This window comes from Cupressus sempervirens, chromosome 2 (genome assembly GCF_028749045.1).
Source record: "Cupressus sempervirens isolate cs-2001-9-10 chromosome 2, ASM2874904v1, whole genome shotgun sequence".
NCBI lineage: Eukaryota > Viridiplantae > Streptophyta > Pinopsida > Cupressales > Cupressaceae > Cupressus > Cupressus sempervirens.
In genome coordinates this window covers 15739362-15759269 of record NC_143119.1, presented here as the reverse complement: position 1 = coordinate 15759269, position 19908 = coordinate 15739362, and the positions used below count along the sequence as shown (strand labels likewise).

The 19908-nt window shown below is 34.5% G+C and overlaps 1 protein-coding gene across 1 annotated transcript in view; it reads left to right on the top strand.

Annotated features, from left to right (window-relative positions):
• LOC149570858 (RAN GTPase-activating protein 2-like) overlaps window positions 1–19908 on the top strand; it is a 29509-nt gene that overhangs the window by 6958 nt on the left and 2643 nt on the right. The window contains exons 2-4 of the mRNA XM_089815647.1: window positions 15710–15760; window positions 15865–16170; window positions 16235–16418. Of these exons, the coding sequence (XP_089671773.1) occupies window positions 15710–15760; window positions 15865–16170; window positions 16235–16418 (541 nt within the window). The remainder of the gene's footprint in view (window positions 1–15709; window positions 15761–15864; window positions 16171–16234; window positions 16419–19908) is intronic.

Below are 19908 nucleotides of genomic sequence, written 5' to 3'. Positions count from 1 at the left end.
TCATTTTTTATTGTTGCATCTAATAAATTTGTAGTTTTAATGCAATTTTCTTTTAATTGGGTAGACTACACTTCATGAGGAAATGGAATTTATACATATGAAGTCATTTTCTTAAAAGTTTGGAAAGCTTGTTTAACAATTCCATCTTATGCATTTTGTGAACGCATCTGGTGTAATAGTTTATGTCACCTATATGTGGTTCCTTGTTTGCATTCCATTTTATGCATTTGGTAGGCAGATTTTATCTAATCATTCATGTTCTATGTTTGTGATTCATCATTTGCATTCATGTTGAGCTAGGTAGTTATACCAAGATTTAAGACAACATCAATTTGGCCTTCATTTGTTGTGAATAAATAAAGACATTTCTAAGAATTGTTATCCCTTGGTTTGCAATGATAAATGGTCTCGCAATAGGAATGAACTCATAGGTGTGGAATAATTTTTATAAAAGCTTTATAGTTTCATCATTCTCTATCAAAATGATGGCATCCAAAACAAAGTATTTGAAGAATGTTTTTGAAAAAAATATAAAGAAAATATGATTGGTATCTATAATGCTATATCCTATAGCTAGTGTCAATAGGCTCCCAACCTATGCAAATTCAGAAGCTTAAAAAATGTAAGGAAGCAAAGGTGCATAGAATCACTTCCTACACTAATATTGAGAGGATGATTATGCAACTTATGCTAACTATTACATAGATTCAATGAACAAATAAACATGCATAAATGAAATATCACAATAAGCACAATAATTACTGTGGGGAGACCCTTATAGGAGAAAAACCCCACCCTCCAAAACCCGCACAATGTATTATCAAATCAAGAAGATTACAATAGAATTGTAATGCAAGTTCTTAAAGGAGTGCATCACCATAACTCAAACTCAAAGAAGCTCCTTCTAGCACCCAGTCTTGCAAATGGAACTTGATAATCCAAACACCTCCCTAAGCCATCCTTTTATAGTGATTTACAACCTAGAAACTATTTGTGGTTTTACAAAACCATGGGATAAAACCATCGCAAACCCAACCATGCTACATGTTACTCACTTGTCATTTGTAACTCCAATATGAAAAAACAATCAAGTTAAAATAGCATTTTCATCCATAATTTTGTCCTCTAGTTTAGACCCCCATAAAAGTCATACAATGAGTTGTTTATACTCTAAAAATGAACCTCTTATATTCTACTAAGGACAAGGCACATTTTTAACAACTCGAACACCTTTCTCCAACACATAAACATATGGAGAATTACCACAAAAAAATTATAGAATTTTATGGAAAAAGCTTGCAAGGTTGACACACAATTCTCAACATTCTCCCACTTTTCAAACACCTTGCAAGAGTGAGGGGATCTAAAGTGTCATGAAATTAATTTTTAGGGATCAAGAGGCCCATAGACTTTGAACACCATCTGAATTTCTTTGTGCTCATAGACTTAGTTAATGCATCAACAAAATTCACCAAAGTTTCTACCATCTCTAGCTTTACCTTTTCATCTTCAACCATATCTCTCACAAAATGATATTGTACATCAATGTGCTTGGTTGTGGCATCAAATGTCAAGTTCTTCACTAGGCAGATTGTACTCTGACTATCAATATGGATTGTCATTGCACCCTGTTTGAACTCTATAATTGAACACATTCTCTTTAGCCAAATGGCTTCTTTGTAGGCATGAGTATCTACCATGTAATCTACCTATGTAGTGGACAAAGTGATCACAGCTTGTCTCTTTCTCATCCAACCGATTGCACCACTGAATGATGTAAACACATATGCATTGGTGGATCTTCTTCTACCAACATCACCAACCTAGTCTAAATCCACATAGCCTTAACTATCCAAGGAATTCTCAGTTCATAATCCATGGAAACATATAGAGTACTCTTAGGTACTCAAAAATTATTTGAAAAATCTTTTTTACTACATCCCAATGTGCTCTTCATAAATTAGACATGTAACAAGAAAGTACTCCCACTACTTGGGAAATGTCTAGTCTTGTATAGACCATAGCATACATCAAACTTCCAACAACACTCTGATATGATACTTGACTAATCTCTTCCATCTCCTATGGGGATGTAGGACTCTGTGAGCTAGAAAGATTTGTTCCTATAGTATCAAGAACACTCAATGGTTTGGTTGTTAGAATATATAGTCCATTGATATAACTGGAGGGGGGGGGGGGTGAATCAGTTATCCAACTAATATGATAAACATCAACCATAAAAAAACTTAAGCATATGAGTAATATAAATTGAAACCACGACATGATACTCATACACAATTAACTCTAGATATGTTAACTAGGGAAACCATTGATCAAAGGGAAAACCCTGGTGAGGATGGTACCCACAAGATGATGTACTAATATAAATATTCCTTGTTAGAGGATAGAACCTATTAGGAGACTATTACAACATTCAATGCCTATGAGTCCATGCTAGGAGACTTTGAATCCCTGTTGGGAGATTCCAACCTGATTAGGAGTTGTGAAAGACAGTTGGACCCACTGCCCAAATAACTTCGAGCTTAAAACCAATGAACCCACTTTCCAAATGATCTTTGTATTATTCATTGTAGAATAATAGAACTAAAATGTATTTCCTTCAGCTATCTCTATCTTGTCAACTTGAATTATGCTCTTTTAGATCTTGTAACTAGATCTCACATTCAATAATCCCTTGGATTGCTTGCTCACATTTAGTAAGCACTCAGCTCCTTTTTGCACTTTGCACTTCACTTAATTGTGCTTCATACAATCCATCCACATTACAAAAAAGGAAAACAACTTTCCTTTGTACCATATCTTCATAATAATTCCTTGACTCGACCTTGAGTCTTTCACAATTAATTATAATAAGATAATTAATTAAATTACAATTACAATAGCACTATCAGCTCATAGTTTATACAAAAATTCACGCGTGCAATACTGGAGCTTGCACACTTTTTGATGTCACCACATGACTATCCTCTATCATTGTGTGACTATATACTTCTTCATTACATCTCAAATAAAAGATAGCAATCAAACATTAGAACATTGTTCTTCAATACATTGTTTCTGTACTACTCTCAATAAATCACTTAACCACATCATTGTGACATAGTCTAGAACATGTCCTTAACTATGTATCATCAAACAATCAAACCATTGTTTGTACCAGTAAGATCTCTAACTGTTGTTCTCCCAGTCTTTACAAAAACTATGCTATGTTGACATCAGTAACAAACACAATCATGAATGCAACATATCAATACTCTCAAATTCTTAAGATACTCCCCCAATGTAGTATCATCATTATTCATGCTAATAATCTCCCCCTTTGGTATTGATGGAAACATAGATGAAAAAAATCTAAGTTCCAAGAATACCAAACTATACTTTATTGTTGTTGCTGACAACTTCTCAAATTCTCTTCACCAATCTGAAATCCTCTAGATTCTAGAACATGCATTGGTTGTTCACACACTAAAAGATCTCAACACAATAGATGAAAATCCTTTGTTTGGATAGACATCAATTATTCACTTCACACTAAAAATTCATAATACATCATATGCACATCAGGTGCATACTCTTGCTTCTTTTACATGAATCTTTCTAAATCTCCCTAAAGAGATATCTCTTCCTCATACATACTTATGAGTTCTTCTCCCCCGTAGCTTAGGAGATGTTTTTCATGCAAATTCTCTCCCCCATTAACATCAATGCCAAAGGCCTCAAACAAATATAGAATACCAATTGTTACCAATTGTTATAACTACATCTTCAACTCTTCAATTAGCTCAAGTGTCCAAAGACATTGTTCAATACCAAATACCAAATGCCAAGATTCCTCAGTTACTTAGTACATACCAGATACTCCCCCATACAAGAAGCATCACAATTTAGTCGAGTCTAACCATAGTGCTCTGCACCACTAGATTGATGAACTCTCTGCATCATCTACTTAGAAGTAGGCAAAGGCATAACATCAAGCATACCTCTTAGGTACTCAAAAGTATCTTTAGGAAAAGGCTTCATAAATATATGAACAATCTGATCTTTAGTACTTACATACTTCAATCTAATTTCCTTTTCTATTCTCTTCTCTCTCAAAACATGATATTTGATAGATATATGTTTTGTCTTAGAATGAAATACGAGATTCTTAGACATACTTCACTATACTTGTGTTATCATAGTAAATGATAACAAGTTTTGTAAACTTAATCATAATATCCTTCAATATTTACTTCATCCACATAACTTGATTATAGTTATTTGTTGCTACAACATATTCTACCTTAATTGTACTCTATGAAATATAGTCTTATTTTTTACTCAGCCTAGAAACCAATCTTCCTCCAAGAAAGAATGCTTCATTACTGGTGCTATTTCTATGATCCATACTGCCTTCCCAATATGCATAAGTATATGCGTACAAAGTAAAATGATATGATTTGTCATACCAAATCCCATAATTAGATGTTTGTTTCAAATATCTAAATATCCTCTTTACTACCACCTAATGATACTCTATAGGATTTTCTTGAAATCTAGCTACAATCCCAACTACATTTTCTATATCTGGTCTAGAATGGGTCAGATATTGCAATCCTCCAATCATAGATCTATACATTTTTTGCTCAACTATAGTTGTCTCATCTTTGCTAGATAACTTATGACTAGTTATCATGGGTGTACCAATAGGTTTACAACTCTCTAATCCAAATCTTTTCAACAAATATTTTAGATACTTTTCTTTTCAATTGAATATCCCATCAGTATTCTTCACAATTTGCAATCCTAGGAAAAACTTCATTTCTCCTATCATGCTCATTTCAAACTCATTTTTCATCTTTTCAACAAACTTATCACTTTCTTTATCATTTCCTCCAAATATTATGTCATCCAAAAATATTACAATGATAAATAAATCATTATCATTTTTTCTCAAATGCAAATTACCATCCTTATCCTTGATAATCCAGGTGTTCTCTGTGTACTGCAATTGATATCCCTTGTCCACCAACTGTCCAACACTAAAAAAATTGTGTTTCAAGCCATCAGCAAAATAATAGTGTTAGTCCTTCCATCTAAAGTAATGGATCCAATCCTTGTAATATGATAGGCTGCATTGTTACCAACCCTAACAATACCTCCATCATAGTTTTTGAATTTAACAAATTTATTCATATCACCACTCATGTGATGTGAACAAATACTATCAATTACCCAATCAGACTTATTTTTAATTTGAGAAATTAGAGCTCTTTCTTCTCTAATTTATTTATCAAGATTATCTTCCTTGATAGCCATAAACCCTAATTCATCACCACTTTCACTTTGACCTCTTTCATCAGATTCTTCATCCTCATTAGCATACAAACAATTTTTATCTCTATCTCTTCCAGGATTAAACTTTCCCTTATACTTTTTATCTCTCTTAGGACATTTAGATGAACAATGACCAAATTCATCACAAGTCCAACATTTAAAGATTTCCTTACCATCTTTCTCTCTTCTCACAAGAAGGGATATTCCTTCCTCAATCTTATTGTCTCCATTAGATCTATTGCTACCAACAAAATCTCCTCTTGTTCTTGTATTGCTAGATAGATTGGGTTGAATGTTTAGAGCACTAAAGGTTGTCTTAACTCTAGCTAGATCTCCAAATTGTCTCGGTTCTACTTCTGTAGACTCTAGTCTTCCAAACAATGTTTCCTTTGTGAAATCTTTAGTGCAAGGCATTACTAGCTGAATCATTTGAGCTATTTTCTTGAATGGTGGTGTCAAGCTTTTCAAGATCTTCCATATAATTTCATCATCTTCTTTAGTTCCACCAAGAAATCAAATTCTTGCAACAATTTCTAATATTCTACCAACATAACTTCTCATAGATTCATCTTCCATCATCTTAGCATCTTGAAATGTGCAAATTCAATTTTGCAATCTCATTCTTTTTGCATGATCATCACTTTCAAAAGTAACTTCTAATGATTACCAATTTCATAAGATGTTTGAAGTGATTTTACCTAATTGTATCAATTCTCTAGAAGAGCTAACAACAAGGCTTCTCTAGCTCTCATGTTACACATGAATATATATCTTTCTCACTCACTACACTCCTCGAGCTTTCCTTCATCGATAATTATCTTGTTAGCTTTTGTCAAAAGAAAATATCCTAGACCCATGCACAATAGATGAGTCTTCATCTTTTCCTTCCAACTATCATAGTTGACCCCATCAAATCTTGGACTATTTTTTCTGAACACATTCATGATTGATCTCCCAAAGTTGTTAAACTTATTCTTCAAGGACCTAATGCTCTAATACCAATTGTGAGAATATATAGTTCACTAATATAAGTGAGATGGGGGGTGGAGGGTTAGTAGTTATTCAAATATTATCATAAACATCAACCTTAAACAAACCTAACCATATGAGTAATATAAACTGAAATCACAACAAGATACTCATACACAATTAATATGAGATATGTTAACTAGAGAAACCCTTGATCAGAGGAAAAACTTTGGTAGGGATGGTACTCATAAGATGATGTACTAATATAAATATTCTTTGTTAGAGGATAGACCCTATTAGGAGTCTATTACAACATTCGATACATATGAGTCCTTGTTAGAAAACTTTGAATCCCTGTTAGGATATTTCAACCCTGTTAGGAGTTGTGGAAGATAGTTGGACCCTTTGCCCAAACAACTTTGAGGTTAAGACCAATGAACCCACTATCCAAATGACCTTTGTATTATTTCTTGTAGAATAATAGAACTGAAATTTACTTGCTGCCTCTATCTTTTTCCTATCAACCAGAGTTCTGCTCCTTCAGATGTTGTAACCATATCTCACATCCAATAACTTTGCACTTCACTTAGTTGTACTTCATATAATCCATCCACATTACAAACAAGGAAAATGACTTCCCTTTATACCATATCTTCATAATAATTCCTTGAGTTGGCCTTGAGGCTTTCCTAATTAATTATATAAAGATAGTTAATTAAATTACAATTACAATAGCACTATTGGCTCATAGTCTATACAAAACTTCATGCACATGCAATACTAGGGCTTGCATACTCACTAAAATCACCACATGATTGTCCTCTATCATTGTGTGATTGCACACTTCTTCATTACACACTTCTTCATTACATCTCATATGAAAGATAGCAATCAAACATCAGAACATTGTTCTTCAATACTCTATTTCTGTACTATTCTCAGTAAATCAGGTACAACTGTCATATGCCATTGACTTAGACTCTGTGCACTTAACCACATCATCAATACATAGTTTGGAACATGTCCTTAACTGTGCATCACTAGAAAATCAAACCATTGTCCATATCAATAAGATCTCTAACTATTTTTCTCCTAGTCTTTACAAAAACCATGTTATGTTGACATCAATGACAAATACAGTCATGAATGCAACATATCAATACTCTCCAATGCTTAGGTTACTCCCCTAATGTAGTATCATTAGCATTCATGCTAACACTGGAATCCTATTGTCATGACCCCTCCTAAAAGGGAATCCTACAATTATAACTGAAACATTAACATATATACTATCATCAATTATTCACAAAAGGAAACATTATTGACAAACTATATAGATAAATATTTATAGTCCATTTATTCTAATTAATTATTAATTTATATTATTCATAATAATATAAATTTATATTATTCATAATAATAATAATTATACGAATTATTAGTAATAAACATTATTAAAGATACCTAACCGATTGCATTGCTATTATAGACATTTAAATATAAACCAAATAAATAAAATACTAACAAATATACTAACAAAATACAATTAATGCATACACTAATCCTATTGCCGAGAATATTGAGGGACATGTCCACTCAAGGAAAGATAAGTAGTATTAATGTGGAGTCAAAAGGGACAAGGGGGAGATATGTCACATCATTAAGGAATCACACTAGCGTAAAGAAAAGACTGAAGCATATTCAAACAAGGAGGTACAAGCATCACCGTCAGCTAAGGTAAGTTGATTGCTGACTACCAAGGACCCATGAAATTGGGTAATGTGTTGATCGGGCATCACAGCCAATCAGTCCTAACTATCCAATGTGCACAACTATCATACAAGTCTATTGTATAGACCCACCAAGATACGGGCAAAGCATAAATAGGGGTGGCTACCACATAAGCAAGAGAAGTATGCCCAAAACAATAACATCATCATCAGACAATGCAAGTAGTTATAAGGTTGATAAGTAGGAGGTTAAGTATCTATAGGAATATATTGTTCATATGTATATATAATGGTTATTTCATTCTTTAGGGATGATAATAATAATAATAATAGTATCATTATCAAATTAGATTATATAATGTAAAGTATATTTAATTATTTTATAATAGTGCTATTACTAGTATATAGTAATAGTATTAGTATTAATCTATTTTATACCATTTAAATATGAGAATTGTTAAGATCAATTAAATTATGACTAGGATTCACAATAAAGGTGAATATAAAGAATAATAAATGTAAATTATTTTAGGAAGAGTATTGATTTACATTAAACATTTAATATGAAACTATTGAAGGGATATGTAGTAGATGTGTTAAGATGATCTTGTAGGTCTTTGAGGGATAATTTCTAACTAATTGAGGATCATTCTGAGGAACCTAGAGGGTCTTCCCAAAGGATTATGAAGCCTGACTTGAAAGGTAGTTTCAAGGAAGAAGGCAAAATAATCGAAGGTTGTTCCTCATGAACATAGGGGATCCTCCTAGAGAGTTAGGATGCCAGATTAAGGATCCTCAAAGATGTGTAGAAATGTCATAATCCCTAGTTATCAATCACTAGAATTGAATTTAATAATCTATACTTCTCATAATTTCTATATAAATTTGTCCTAAGAAGTGGGGACATTACACTTGCATATTGAATCTTCTTAGAATAGTACCAACATACTTACTCTGGCCTAGCCAAACCTTTTTGTTTTTCCTATCTCTTATAAGCTCCATTCCTAGAATGTGCCTTGCTACACCAAGATCTTTCATTTCAAACTTTGCTAAGAGCTAAGATTTTAATTTTGTAATCAAACCTTTTCTTTTGCCAATAAATGGCATGTCATCAACATATAGGGCAATAACCAGGAAATAATCACCACCAGACTTGTAATATATACAATGATTAGATTTAGATCACACAAATCCCAAGCTCAATACATATGTATCAAAATTTTGGTACCACATCTTAGGACTTTGTTTTAAACCATACAAGGATTTCTTCAATTTACAGACCAAATGACTTTTAACTTTCACCACAAAGTGCTCTGGTTGTGTCTTATAAATTTCTTCCTCTAAATCTCCATGAAGGAAAGTTGTCTTCACATCCATCTGCTCAACTTCTAGATCATAAGCTGCTACAATAGAAAGTAAAAATCAAATGGATTTCATTTTTGCTACAGGAGAAAATTTTTCACCATAATCAACTCCTACAACTTGAGAGTAACCATTTGCAATAAAATGTGCTTTATACTTCTCAATTCTTCCATCTGAACCCATCTTCCTTTTGAACACCCATTTATAACCAACAGGCTTCTATCCTTTAGGCAATGGTACAAGGTCCCATGTCTCATTCCTCTTAAGGACTGCCATCTCTTTTTCCATGACTATTTTCCATGACTTTGAATCATTCATACCAAGAGCCTCTTTTATAGATCTTGATTCATCAATATTAGAATTCAAAGAAAATATACATGTCTAATCATTAGGAGAATATCCATACCTTTTTGGTGCTTTCCTCTATCTACTAGACCTTTTAAGAAGATCTGGTTTAGGCTCCCCCTCTTCTTTTGATGATTTAGAACTCATAGAGCTCTCCTCAACATCTTGTCTTTCTAAGGGCCTTGATCCAAATTTCTTAGGTGTAGCAGGAAGTTGAATCACATTTTTCTTTTCTTCTATCTATTCTGATTGCACTGTAACAGAAGAAGGCTTAGTTTCTCTAAAAATAACACTTCTAGAATAAAATACCTTTTGTGCAACATGATCCCTGAGCTTGTATCCTTTAGCACCATAACTATATCTGATGAAGATACATTTGACAACTTTCTTGTCCAATTTTGTCCTCTTCTCCTTTGGCACATGAGCATATGCCTCACGACTAAAATTTTTGAGATTTCTAAGCGGAGGCTTGTGGCTCGATCATGCTTCCATTGGTGTCTTATCAACAAAAGCTAATGTAGGAGACTTGTTTATCAGGTAGCAAGTAGTGGCTATAGCTTCGGCCTAGAACTTTTGTTCTAGTTGAGCTCCACTTAGCATACTCCTAGCCTTCTCCATCAAAATCCTATTCATTCTTTCAGCAACTCCATTCTATTTTGGATAATATAGAGTCATCTTCTCTCTTTTAATACCACAACCTTTACAAAATGTGTCAAAATCATTAGAAAAATATTCACCATCATTATTGGTTCTCAAAAAATTTATCTTCTTTCTAGTTTGCAACTTGAAATGTCCCTTTACTGATTTTATATGATATTTCATGCCTCTAATTAGATTTTCAAGATCCAACAACTAATATCACAAAGATCCACCAAATTTCTCAAGAAACCCCAAATCGGGCATGCCAAAAATAGTACCAAAAGCTTCACAGCTTCACCTATTATTAATAAATCTGAAAGTGAAAATTTTTACAAAAATTTGAGCAGCATAACAGCCTATAAAATGAAATTTCCAGATCTGTATAACATGCACACAATAGCTCCCAAATGGACGACAAAAACAATGCTCATCGGGCTCTCGAAAATAGCACAAAATAGCCCAGAATCACCACAAAAACTTAATAATCTATCATATAAGAATAATCATATCCAAATAGATATATTTAGCTCTATTTTAATATTTAAAAGTCTGATATACAGCAGCAACCCAAACTGATATGAAATACTCAACTGGAAACACCAAACTCTTACAAAATATACACCCGAAAACTCACAAATTTGCACTGTTCAGCACAAAGGCAAACTCTGCATGAGCATGCACATCGAATGGCTTCAAACTCCCATCCTTATCCTTCCTAGAAACCTGAAAACTCTCGTTCCTGTGTCTCCTTCTCCACAGGTTTGGCAGCCTCTGAAGAATAACAAAGAAATGAGCAAAAATCAAGTTCTGGAAACAGCCCAAAATGCCTCCAAACTCCTTAAAAGAGGGCATAACCCTAACTGACATCCAAGAGGGGTTAATAAAACATATTTTAATAATAATTTTCATTTATTAGTCCATTCGCTTCCAAAGATTATCCCCTTTTGCTGAAACTTCACCTTTTTGGGCCTGCCTGCCTTAGCAAAGATTATTATTTTTAATTATTTGAAAAGGGGACATGACACAACTCATCCATCGCTTTAAATTCTTTGAAATGACTAAAAAATTCAACTTTACTCTTAATGAAATAAACCTATGTTTTTCTACTAAAATCATCAATGAAAGAAGCATAATAAAATGATCTACCAATAGAAGGAACATCAACTAGACCAAATACATCTAAATGGATTAGATCTAAAATACATAAGGACTTATAAGAACTTGAGTAAAATTGAATGTGATTTTCTATACCATAGATAAAATGCTCACAAAAATCAAACTCAAGATTGTAGTCATTCAACCCATCAACAAGGCTTTTATTTTTTAAGGTCTGTAGACCCTTCTCACCTATGTGGCCGAGTCTAGTGCCATAACATAGTCTTCTTTGCAAGAAACATTGATTTAGTAGATAGAGCACTCTTGGGTATCCAGAACCCATGACCATGTATTGAAAGAGAAACCCTCTCCTTCTCCAACAAATTAATCCTTTTCATAATCTTATTAGAAGTACTATTGCACTCAATCATGCATGCATCAAGCTGGTACAATGTACCCAATTCACTTCCTCTTGCTATTACCATAACACCTCTCACCATTTTCACACCTACTTAAGAACAATGTACATGCACACCCACATCTATTAGTTTGCTAATAGATAATAAATTCCTTGCGATTCCTAGGATATGCAAGACACCATCAAATCTTCTAATCCTATAATAATAAAATTTCACATGAATACTTCCATGACCAACAATATCAAAAATTGAGTTATCACCAAATACGCCTTACCACCATATAACTTTTCATACTTACTAAGAAAGTTTCTATTAGGAGTCATGTAGAAAGATGCACTTGAGTTTATCAACCATGAATTTTCACTTGCATGAGTAGCCAAGGTTGCGATGAAAGCATCTTCATCTTCCTTCTCGGACTCAAAATCAGAATCTTGTTTCTTCTTTTCCTTTTCTTTTACTCTTTGTAGTCCTTTCGAAAGTGTCCAAATTTGCCACAGTTCTAGCAGATTGCCTTTGACTTACCAGGAGATTTTGATCTTCTCTTATTCTTGGACTTAAAATGACCATGCTGCTTTTCATTCTTGCCTCTTTCTTTTGGTCTTCCTCGAACACTCAAATCCTCTTTGGCATTCAAAGAGACCTTCCTTCTCATATCTTCAAAAAGTAGAGAACCAACAACATCCTCCATTTTCATGGCAATTTAAATGCTCTTTTTAGCCATGACAAGGATGTCCCATGAGTTTGGCAGTGAACATAGCAAGATTTGGTATCTTTCTTCTTCATCCATCGACACCCCAATGGAGCTCAACTAATTCACCAACATATTAAAACTTTCAAGTTGCTCAAAAATCTGTCCACCTTCCTCCATTCTCAAAGAATACAACTTCTTCCTCAGGAAAGTCTTTTTCGTTAGTGATATTGCTTGATAGCTCTCACTTAGCTTCTTTACAGTAGGTTCTTCATGGACATTTATCAGAATTAAGTATGCAAGACACAGTCTAATGAGACCTTTAGCTTTATTGCCTATCACATCATATTGCGTGGCTAAATTTGGATCTATGGGCATCTTCTTATTCTCATCAATCACATGCCATAGATCCCAATTAATCAATAGATCTTCCATCTTTAGTTTTCACATCTCAAAGTTTGTGCCATAAAACTTCTCTACATCAATCCTCCCTAATATGATTGCCATCTTTGCAATCCTACAACATAGAAATGAAAACCTCTGCATAACCTCCCACTCAAACCTTGATTACCTCAAAAAACCTTGTACCCAACAAATAGAACCAAAACTATCCAGGCTTTGTACCACTTGTAAGGAAGAAAAGGTGCATGGAATCACTTCCTACACTAATTTTGAGAGGATGATTATGCAACTTTTGCTAACTATTACAAGATTTCAATGGACAAATAAACATGCATAAATGAAATATCATAATAAACACATAACACAATAATTATCATGGGGAAACCCTTCCAAGATAAAAACCCGCACAATGTATTATCAAATAAAGAAGATTACAATACACTTGCAATGTAAGTTCTTACAAGAGTGCATCACCACAACTAAAACTCAGAAAAACTCCTAGCACCCAGTCTTGCAAACTGAACTCGATAATCCAAACACCTCCCCAAGGCCTCCTTTATAGTGATTTACAACTTGGAAACCATTTGTGGTTTTACAAAACCATGGGCAACCCAACCATGCCACATGTTACCGACTTGTCATTTGTAACTCCAATATAGGAAAACAACTAAGTTAAAATAGCATTTTCGTCCATACTTTTCTCCTCTAGTTTAGACCCCCATAAAAGTCATACAATGAGTTGTTTATATTCTAAAAATAACCCTCATATATTCTACAAAGGAGAAGACACATTTTTAACAACTCATACACCTTTTTCCAACACATAAACATGTAGAGAACTACCACAATTTGTTTTTAAAATTTTCCAGAAAATGCTTGCAACGTTGAGACACAATTCTCGACAAAAAATAGGGCTAGTGGATTGGGTTCAATGAAAGTGGTTTGAATATTGTGTGGAATGACTGCAAGAAGAGGCCCCTACAGTTTTGAAAAATGCATTGGTAGATTTGAAGAGTAGATTCACTTTTGTGCTAGTTTTTTCTTCTATACACATGAAATGATGAAGGTTTTGGCATAGAGTGTGCACTTCTATTAAGGCCTAAATGACAACTTTGTAAAAGTTACGCAAAAATAAATTCTAGATATAATTTTGTATAGTACCTTGAGGAGATCTTGAATAAAGAGTCAAGAACTATGAATGGTCTCCACAATGTCTTGTAGGAATTCCCACAAAATGGATGAAGAAACAAATTGTCTGAAGTTTGTCAAGACAAATTCAAGGATGTCAAACTAATGATATACTTGGAGTTAAAGGGGATAAATGAATGTCTCATTCGAAATAGTGAAATATATTACTGAAAGAGTATTATATTTTAAATTATGGTTTAATCTCAATTTTAAATTTTATCGTATAACAATTTCTAAGAAGTAATTTCCTTTGTAGATCTTGATATTTTCAATCCAATCACTTAGAATTTTTTAAACTAGTTCCCAAGTGTGGTTTAGATAGAACCTTTCTACATATAATTAGAATATTTGATCATGGTACTTATATTTCTAGTTTTAAAAACATCTTTAATGCAACAAAGGAGTTATAAATGATCTTTTATTATACCAATTGAGATGCATCACCAAGGAAGGAAGATGATTCAGTAGCTAGCTTGGGTTAGTACTTTAGTGCATTGGTTGTTGAATGCTTATTATTTGTCCCAATTTCTTGGCTTACTTGACTTACAATTCTCATATATCAAAATTAAGTTGTAGTTAGTTGGCTTGGTTTAGGAATACCCAATGCATTAGTTAATGAAAGTTGAATGAGAAGGTTGAGCAATATTTGTTGAAGTGCATTTGATCTCAAAATGAAGTTGTAGTTAGTTGGCTTGGTTTAGGAATACTCAATGTCTTAGTTAATGAAAGTTGTATGAGAAGGTCGAGTAATATTTGTTGAAGTGCATTTGATCTTTAAGTGTTCATGGATAACAAAGTTTTGGTCAATGGCATTTTTGGTGGTAGTGTTGAGGAAAAAGTTAGCAATTGTTAGAAATGTCCCATCATTTCGAAGCTATTCAAGATATACATACTCTATGTACTATATTCTGCAAAGACTCAAATGTAATCATGAAACAAATTTTAAGAAAGTAGATTTGCTATTTTTTTTATATTTGTCATGTTTGACTCGTATAGATTTAAACAAAATAAAATAAATTGTTCATTCATGTATTCACAACTATTAATGAAAGCTATTTCACTTCATTCTAGCTTATTCCAATTATTATTTTCCCCTCTTCATTCCAACCCTATGTTTTCCCCAATCTACAACACTTCAACAATTAAATGGGAAAAACTATGACACAATGCATCTTTTTTTTAGACTAACTATTTTACCACATTCCAATGTTGAATTTTTACTGGGATTATATACCTCTCAACATAAATATTTCTAGATTCTATTATAAAAAATAAAACTATAAATTTTTATTTTCCTTAATATTTCTGACTTCCAAGCAATTTTAAAAGAATTTCTATTATAAATATTTGGAAATAGCGGGAATTCAAAGCCATCACTGCAGGCCAGCTCAGAAAGACGTTACAACTAATACAAATACAAATGCATGTAGATGTTTAAATGCGTAATTCATGTTATTGTAAGAAGATTGTAAATTACAAAAATGCTGACTTTGAACGAAATTATTTGAGACAGATTTATAAACTCTGGATTTTAGAATTCTTCTCTGAGAGATTTTTGTTGTCTCAGTGAAGGCGAACCGAAAAAGGTAATGGTTTAGAAGGAAATTGGGAAACTCTTTTATGATATCTATCAATTTCTACAATTTATACTGTATCTTGATTTCATGCACTTATTTTCAATTTATGCTAGGTGCAACTGGATAAGGTCATGGGCACTATCCAGAATCACGCAGATAAAGTGTCGGAAGAAACTATTTTTGATATATCAAATACAGATGGTAATTTTTTCTTTGTTGACCTGGGCTTGGCTATAGATCTCTTGAGGCCATTGGAAGAGCTCAAGGATTCTTGTATCAAGTTATGCTTTGCCAACCACATTTTCAGAGTGGAGACAACCCTTGTTGCAAAAAGAGCCCTGAACTATGTTCAGAAAACTTTAAGAGATGTGCAACTTTTACATTTTTTCTTTGGAAGACCTGTGCATGAGGCGCTTCTGGTTATGTCAATATTTTCATTTGCGTTATGAAGATGTCGGCTGAGATCCTTGTTTCTTGACATAGGAAAAATCGGGGGAGGAGGGTGTCAGAGCTTTTGCACCACTCTTGAAATCTCAGAAAGCCCTGGAAGTATTGGGATTTGCTTGTGGCAAGATTTCTGGAGAAGCTACTAGAGCCATTTGTGAGCTGCTTCCATCTGTTGAAATGATTAAGAGTTTGTGTTTCACCTACACTGAGTCAGGAGACGGTGCAGCAAAGACCATTTGAGAGCTTTTTACGAAATGCATTGCTCTAGAGAGTTTTGAGTTCTTGGGAAACAAAATAGGAATTCGCGGTGCTATGGATTTAGTAAACACTTTGGGGAGAAGCAGTGGGTTGAAGATGCTCTGTTTAGGAGCTAACATATTTGGGAAAGCAGGCGGGGTTGCTCTGAGAAAAGTCATCTCTGGACATCTAGGTCTCACAATAGTTATTTTAAGCTATATGGATCTTCATGATAAAGGGGTGATTGCTATTGTCTACAGCCTCAAGGATAAAGCTCCATCTTGTTAATTATTGTTAGTTGGACAGCTGTTATTTCTGACCCAAAAATAACAGTAGTATTTATGGGTAGCTTGGATAGTTGTTCGTCCTTATCTATGAATAGCATTTGTATTTATGGGTGGTTTGGACAGCTGTTTGTCCACTTGCCAAGAATTAGTAAATGGTTATTATTTACTAATTTTAGAGATTCCCTTTTGGACACCTTGCAACCAATTCTATTATTGGCTATCGAGTTGTCTTAATCTCAGCCGTTGGTTTGATTTAATCTCGGTTGTTGGTTTACCAACAGGAGTAGTATAAAAAGGGGTCGTTGGGTCATTTGGATAAGAAGTTTTGGAAGAAATGTTTGCAATGTTACCAAATAGTCTTGCAGTGTTAGCAAGGGCGCAGTGTTAGCATGGAGATAGTAGTGGGGAATATCAGCGGGAGAAATTAGGAGGTTGTCGGAGTTCTGCCAGTGAGAGGCAAGGAATTTTGTATCTCTTGATTTGCTGAAGTTTAATATAATTCCTCATCTGTAGAACTAGTTTTCCCTTAGGGGTTTTTTCTAGGGACAATTTGTCCGAAAATATTGTGTTCATTGTGTTGCTCATTTCTTTCTGTATTATAAGTGAAATTGCAGTTGTGTTATTATTCAATATTAGCTAAGAATTTATTTTCAGTAGTTCAATAATCATTTATGATAGGTGATTAATAATTAGTGACTGCAATAGTTTGATTTTTCACATGATATCAGAACATTGTTAAGGGTAGAAGAGTTTTGCCCTAGGAAAGGAATTTTGATCTCTTTAGATTTATTATTGCTTTAAACCCTTGAGATGGCTTCAGCTGGTTTGAGAGATCAAGATAGATTGGATGGTGCCTCAAATTTTGGTGTCTGAAAGGCTAAAATTTCTTTATTGTTAGAAGAGAATGGTATCAAGGATTATGCTACCAGTGGTGTACCTGTACCAACGGATGCAACACAGCTTGCAGCATATAGGAAGGACGATGCCAAAGCGAGGAGGATTATCCTTGATGGTGTCAAGGATCATATTGTTCCACATATCTCGAAGCTAGATATAACGAAGAAGATGTGGGATGCCATTCTAAATCTGTACCAGAATGCTACCACCAATAGGAAGTTGATTCTCAGAGAGAAGCTAAAGAATACCCGGATGAATCAGGGAGAAGATGTCACAAGTTACCTCACCAGGCTCAAACTTGTCAAGGATAAGTTAGCGGCTGTTGGAGATAGCCCTAGTGATGATGAGCAAGTGAGAATAGCCCTAAATGGGTTTACTAAACAATGGAGTGTCTTTGTTCAAGTTGTCAGTGGATGAGATACTTTACCGAGTTGGGATTGACTATGGACTGATTTCACTCAGGAGGAGTTTAGACTAAGTCTTGTCAATGGAGCCAACAACAGTAAGAAAAATGAGGTGGAACAAGAGAATGTTGCCCTAGTGGGTAAAGGGAAAAAAAAGAAGGGATCTAGCAAAGGATCAAATTCAAAAAGTGAAAAGAAGAAGGACCTTTCTAAGGTCAAGTGCTTTGGATCTCACGAGTTTGGCTACTATGTCAGTGATTTCCCAGAGAGGAAGAAGGGTAAGAAGCAGGTGGCAGCTTCAGCAAGTGCAGAAGAACTCTCCAGTAGAATGGAAGATGAGTTTGCACTCATAGCTTGTATGGTTAGCTCAACCTCACAGTGTGTTTGGTATATAGATAGTGGGGTGTCATTTCATATGGCAGGAGTTAGAGAGTACTTCTCTAGTTACAAGGAGGAGGACACCAACATCCAGATTTCTATGGGAAACTTGTCCAAACTCAACCCTATTGGGAAAGGGACTGTTCAGTTTTAGAGGGAGAATAGAAAGATAATTCCACTTCATGATGTGTTATATGTGCCAGGCTTAGGTATGAACTTGATTTTTGTATCTGTTCTTTAGGATAGGGGGTATAATGTACTCTTTAGAGTGACACATGTGTTGATTAAGCATAAGGATTGGAAATTGCCCATAACTATTGGAGTTAGGAGTGGTTGCCTTTATAGATTGCAGTTTGATGCTCCTAAGGCACTTATGAGCAACAGTAATCCTAGAGATCTTGGAGAGCTATGGCATAGGAGGATGGGCCATATTCATCATGGAGCACTTAGATTGCTTCGTGAGACCGTGACAGGTGTTCCAGAGGTGAGCACAGAGCATGACGATGTATGTAAGGGATGTGTGTTGGAGAAGTTTGTGAAAGCATCTTTTCCAAGGAGTGACACCAGATCGAAGGGTGTTCTTGATCTAGTACATTCAGATGTTTGTGGACCAATGTCGACTAAATCTCTCAAAGGATATGAGTACTATGTTACTTTTATTGATGATTTCTCTAGAAAGACCTGGATATACTTCTTGAAGACTAAGGGTGAGGTTTTCAGTCGATTCTAAGAGTTCAAGGCTCTTGTGGAGAACTTGACAAGAAAGAAGATAAAGGTTCTTCGGTCAGACAATGGAGGTGAGTACAAAGGAAATGTCTTCCAGGAGTTCTGCACTAGAGAAGGAATCAAGAGAGAATGGATTGTTCCTTACAATCCACAACAAAATGGAGTTGCTGAGAGGAAGAACCATTCTATATCGGAGGCAGCAAGAGCTATGCTACATGACCAGGACATGCCCCATTACTTATGGGCAGAGGCATGTAATACAATAGTCTACATTTAGAATAGAGTTCCACACAAGGTGCTAGGGAAGATTACACTAGAGGAGGCTTTCACAGGGAAGAAGCCATATGTTAGTCAATTCAGGATATTTGGGAGTTTGGCATATTGTCATATTCATGGAGATACACGTACAAAGTTAGATCAGACTGCAGAGAGGGGGTACTTTTTTGGGTATAGTGAGACCTCAAAGGCATATAGGATTTTCATTCCAGGGACTAAAAGAATTATTATCAGATGGGATGTCAAGTTCATGGAGGACAAGGCATTCAAGAGATCCAGAGATTTGCCAGCAGATGATCAGAGTGAGCAACCAACAGAAGCTCCAAGACCAAGTCAAGGGTAGCAAAGCTCAAGTACAGTTACCAGTATGAGTGTAGACTCAATTAGTGAAGATTCACAGAGTATGGAGCAATAGGTGCAACAGGAAATGCATCTAGAAGACTTAGAGGTTGACATTTCATCCTCTACAGTTGGTAATAGGAACCATGTGGTTCTAGATACACAA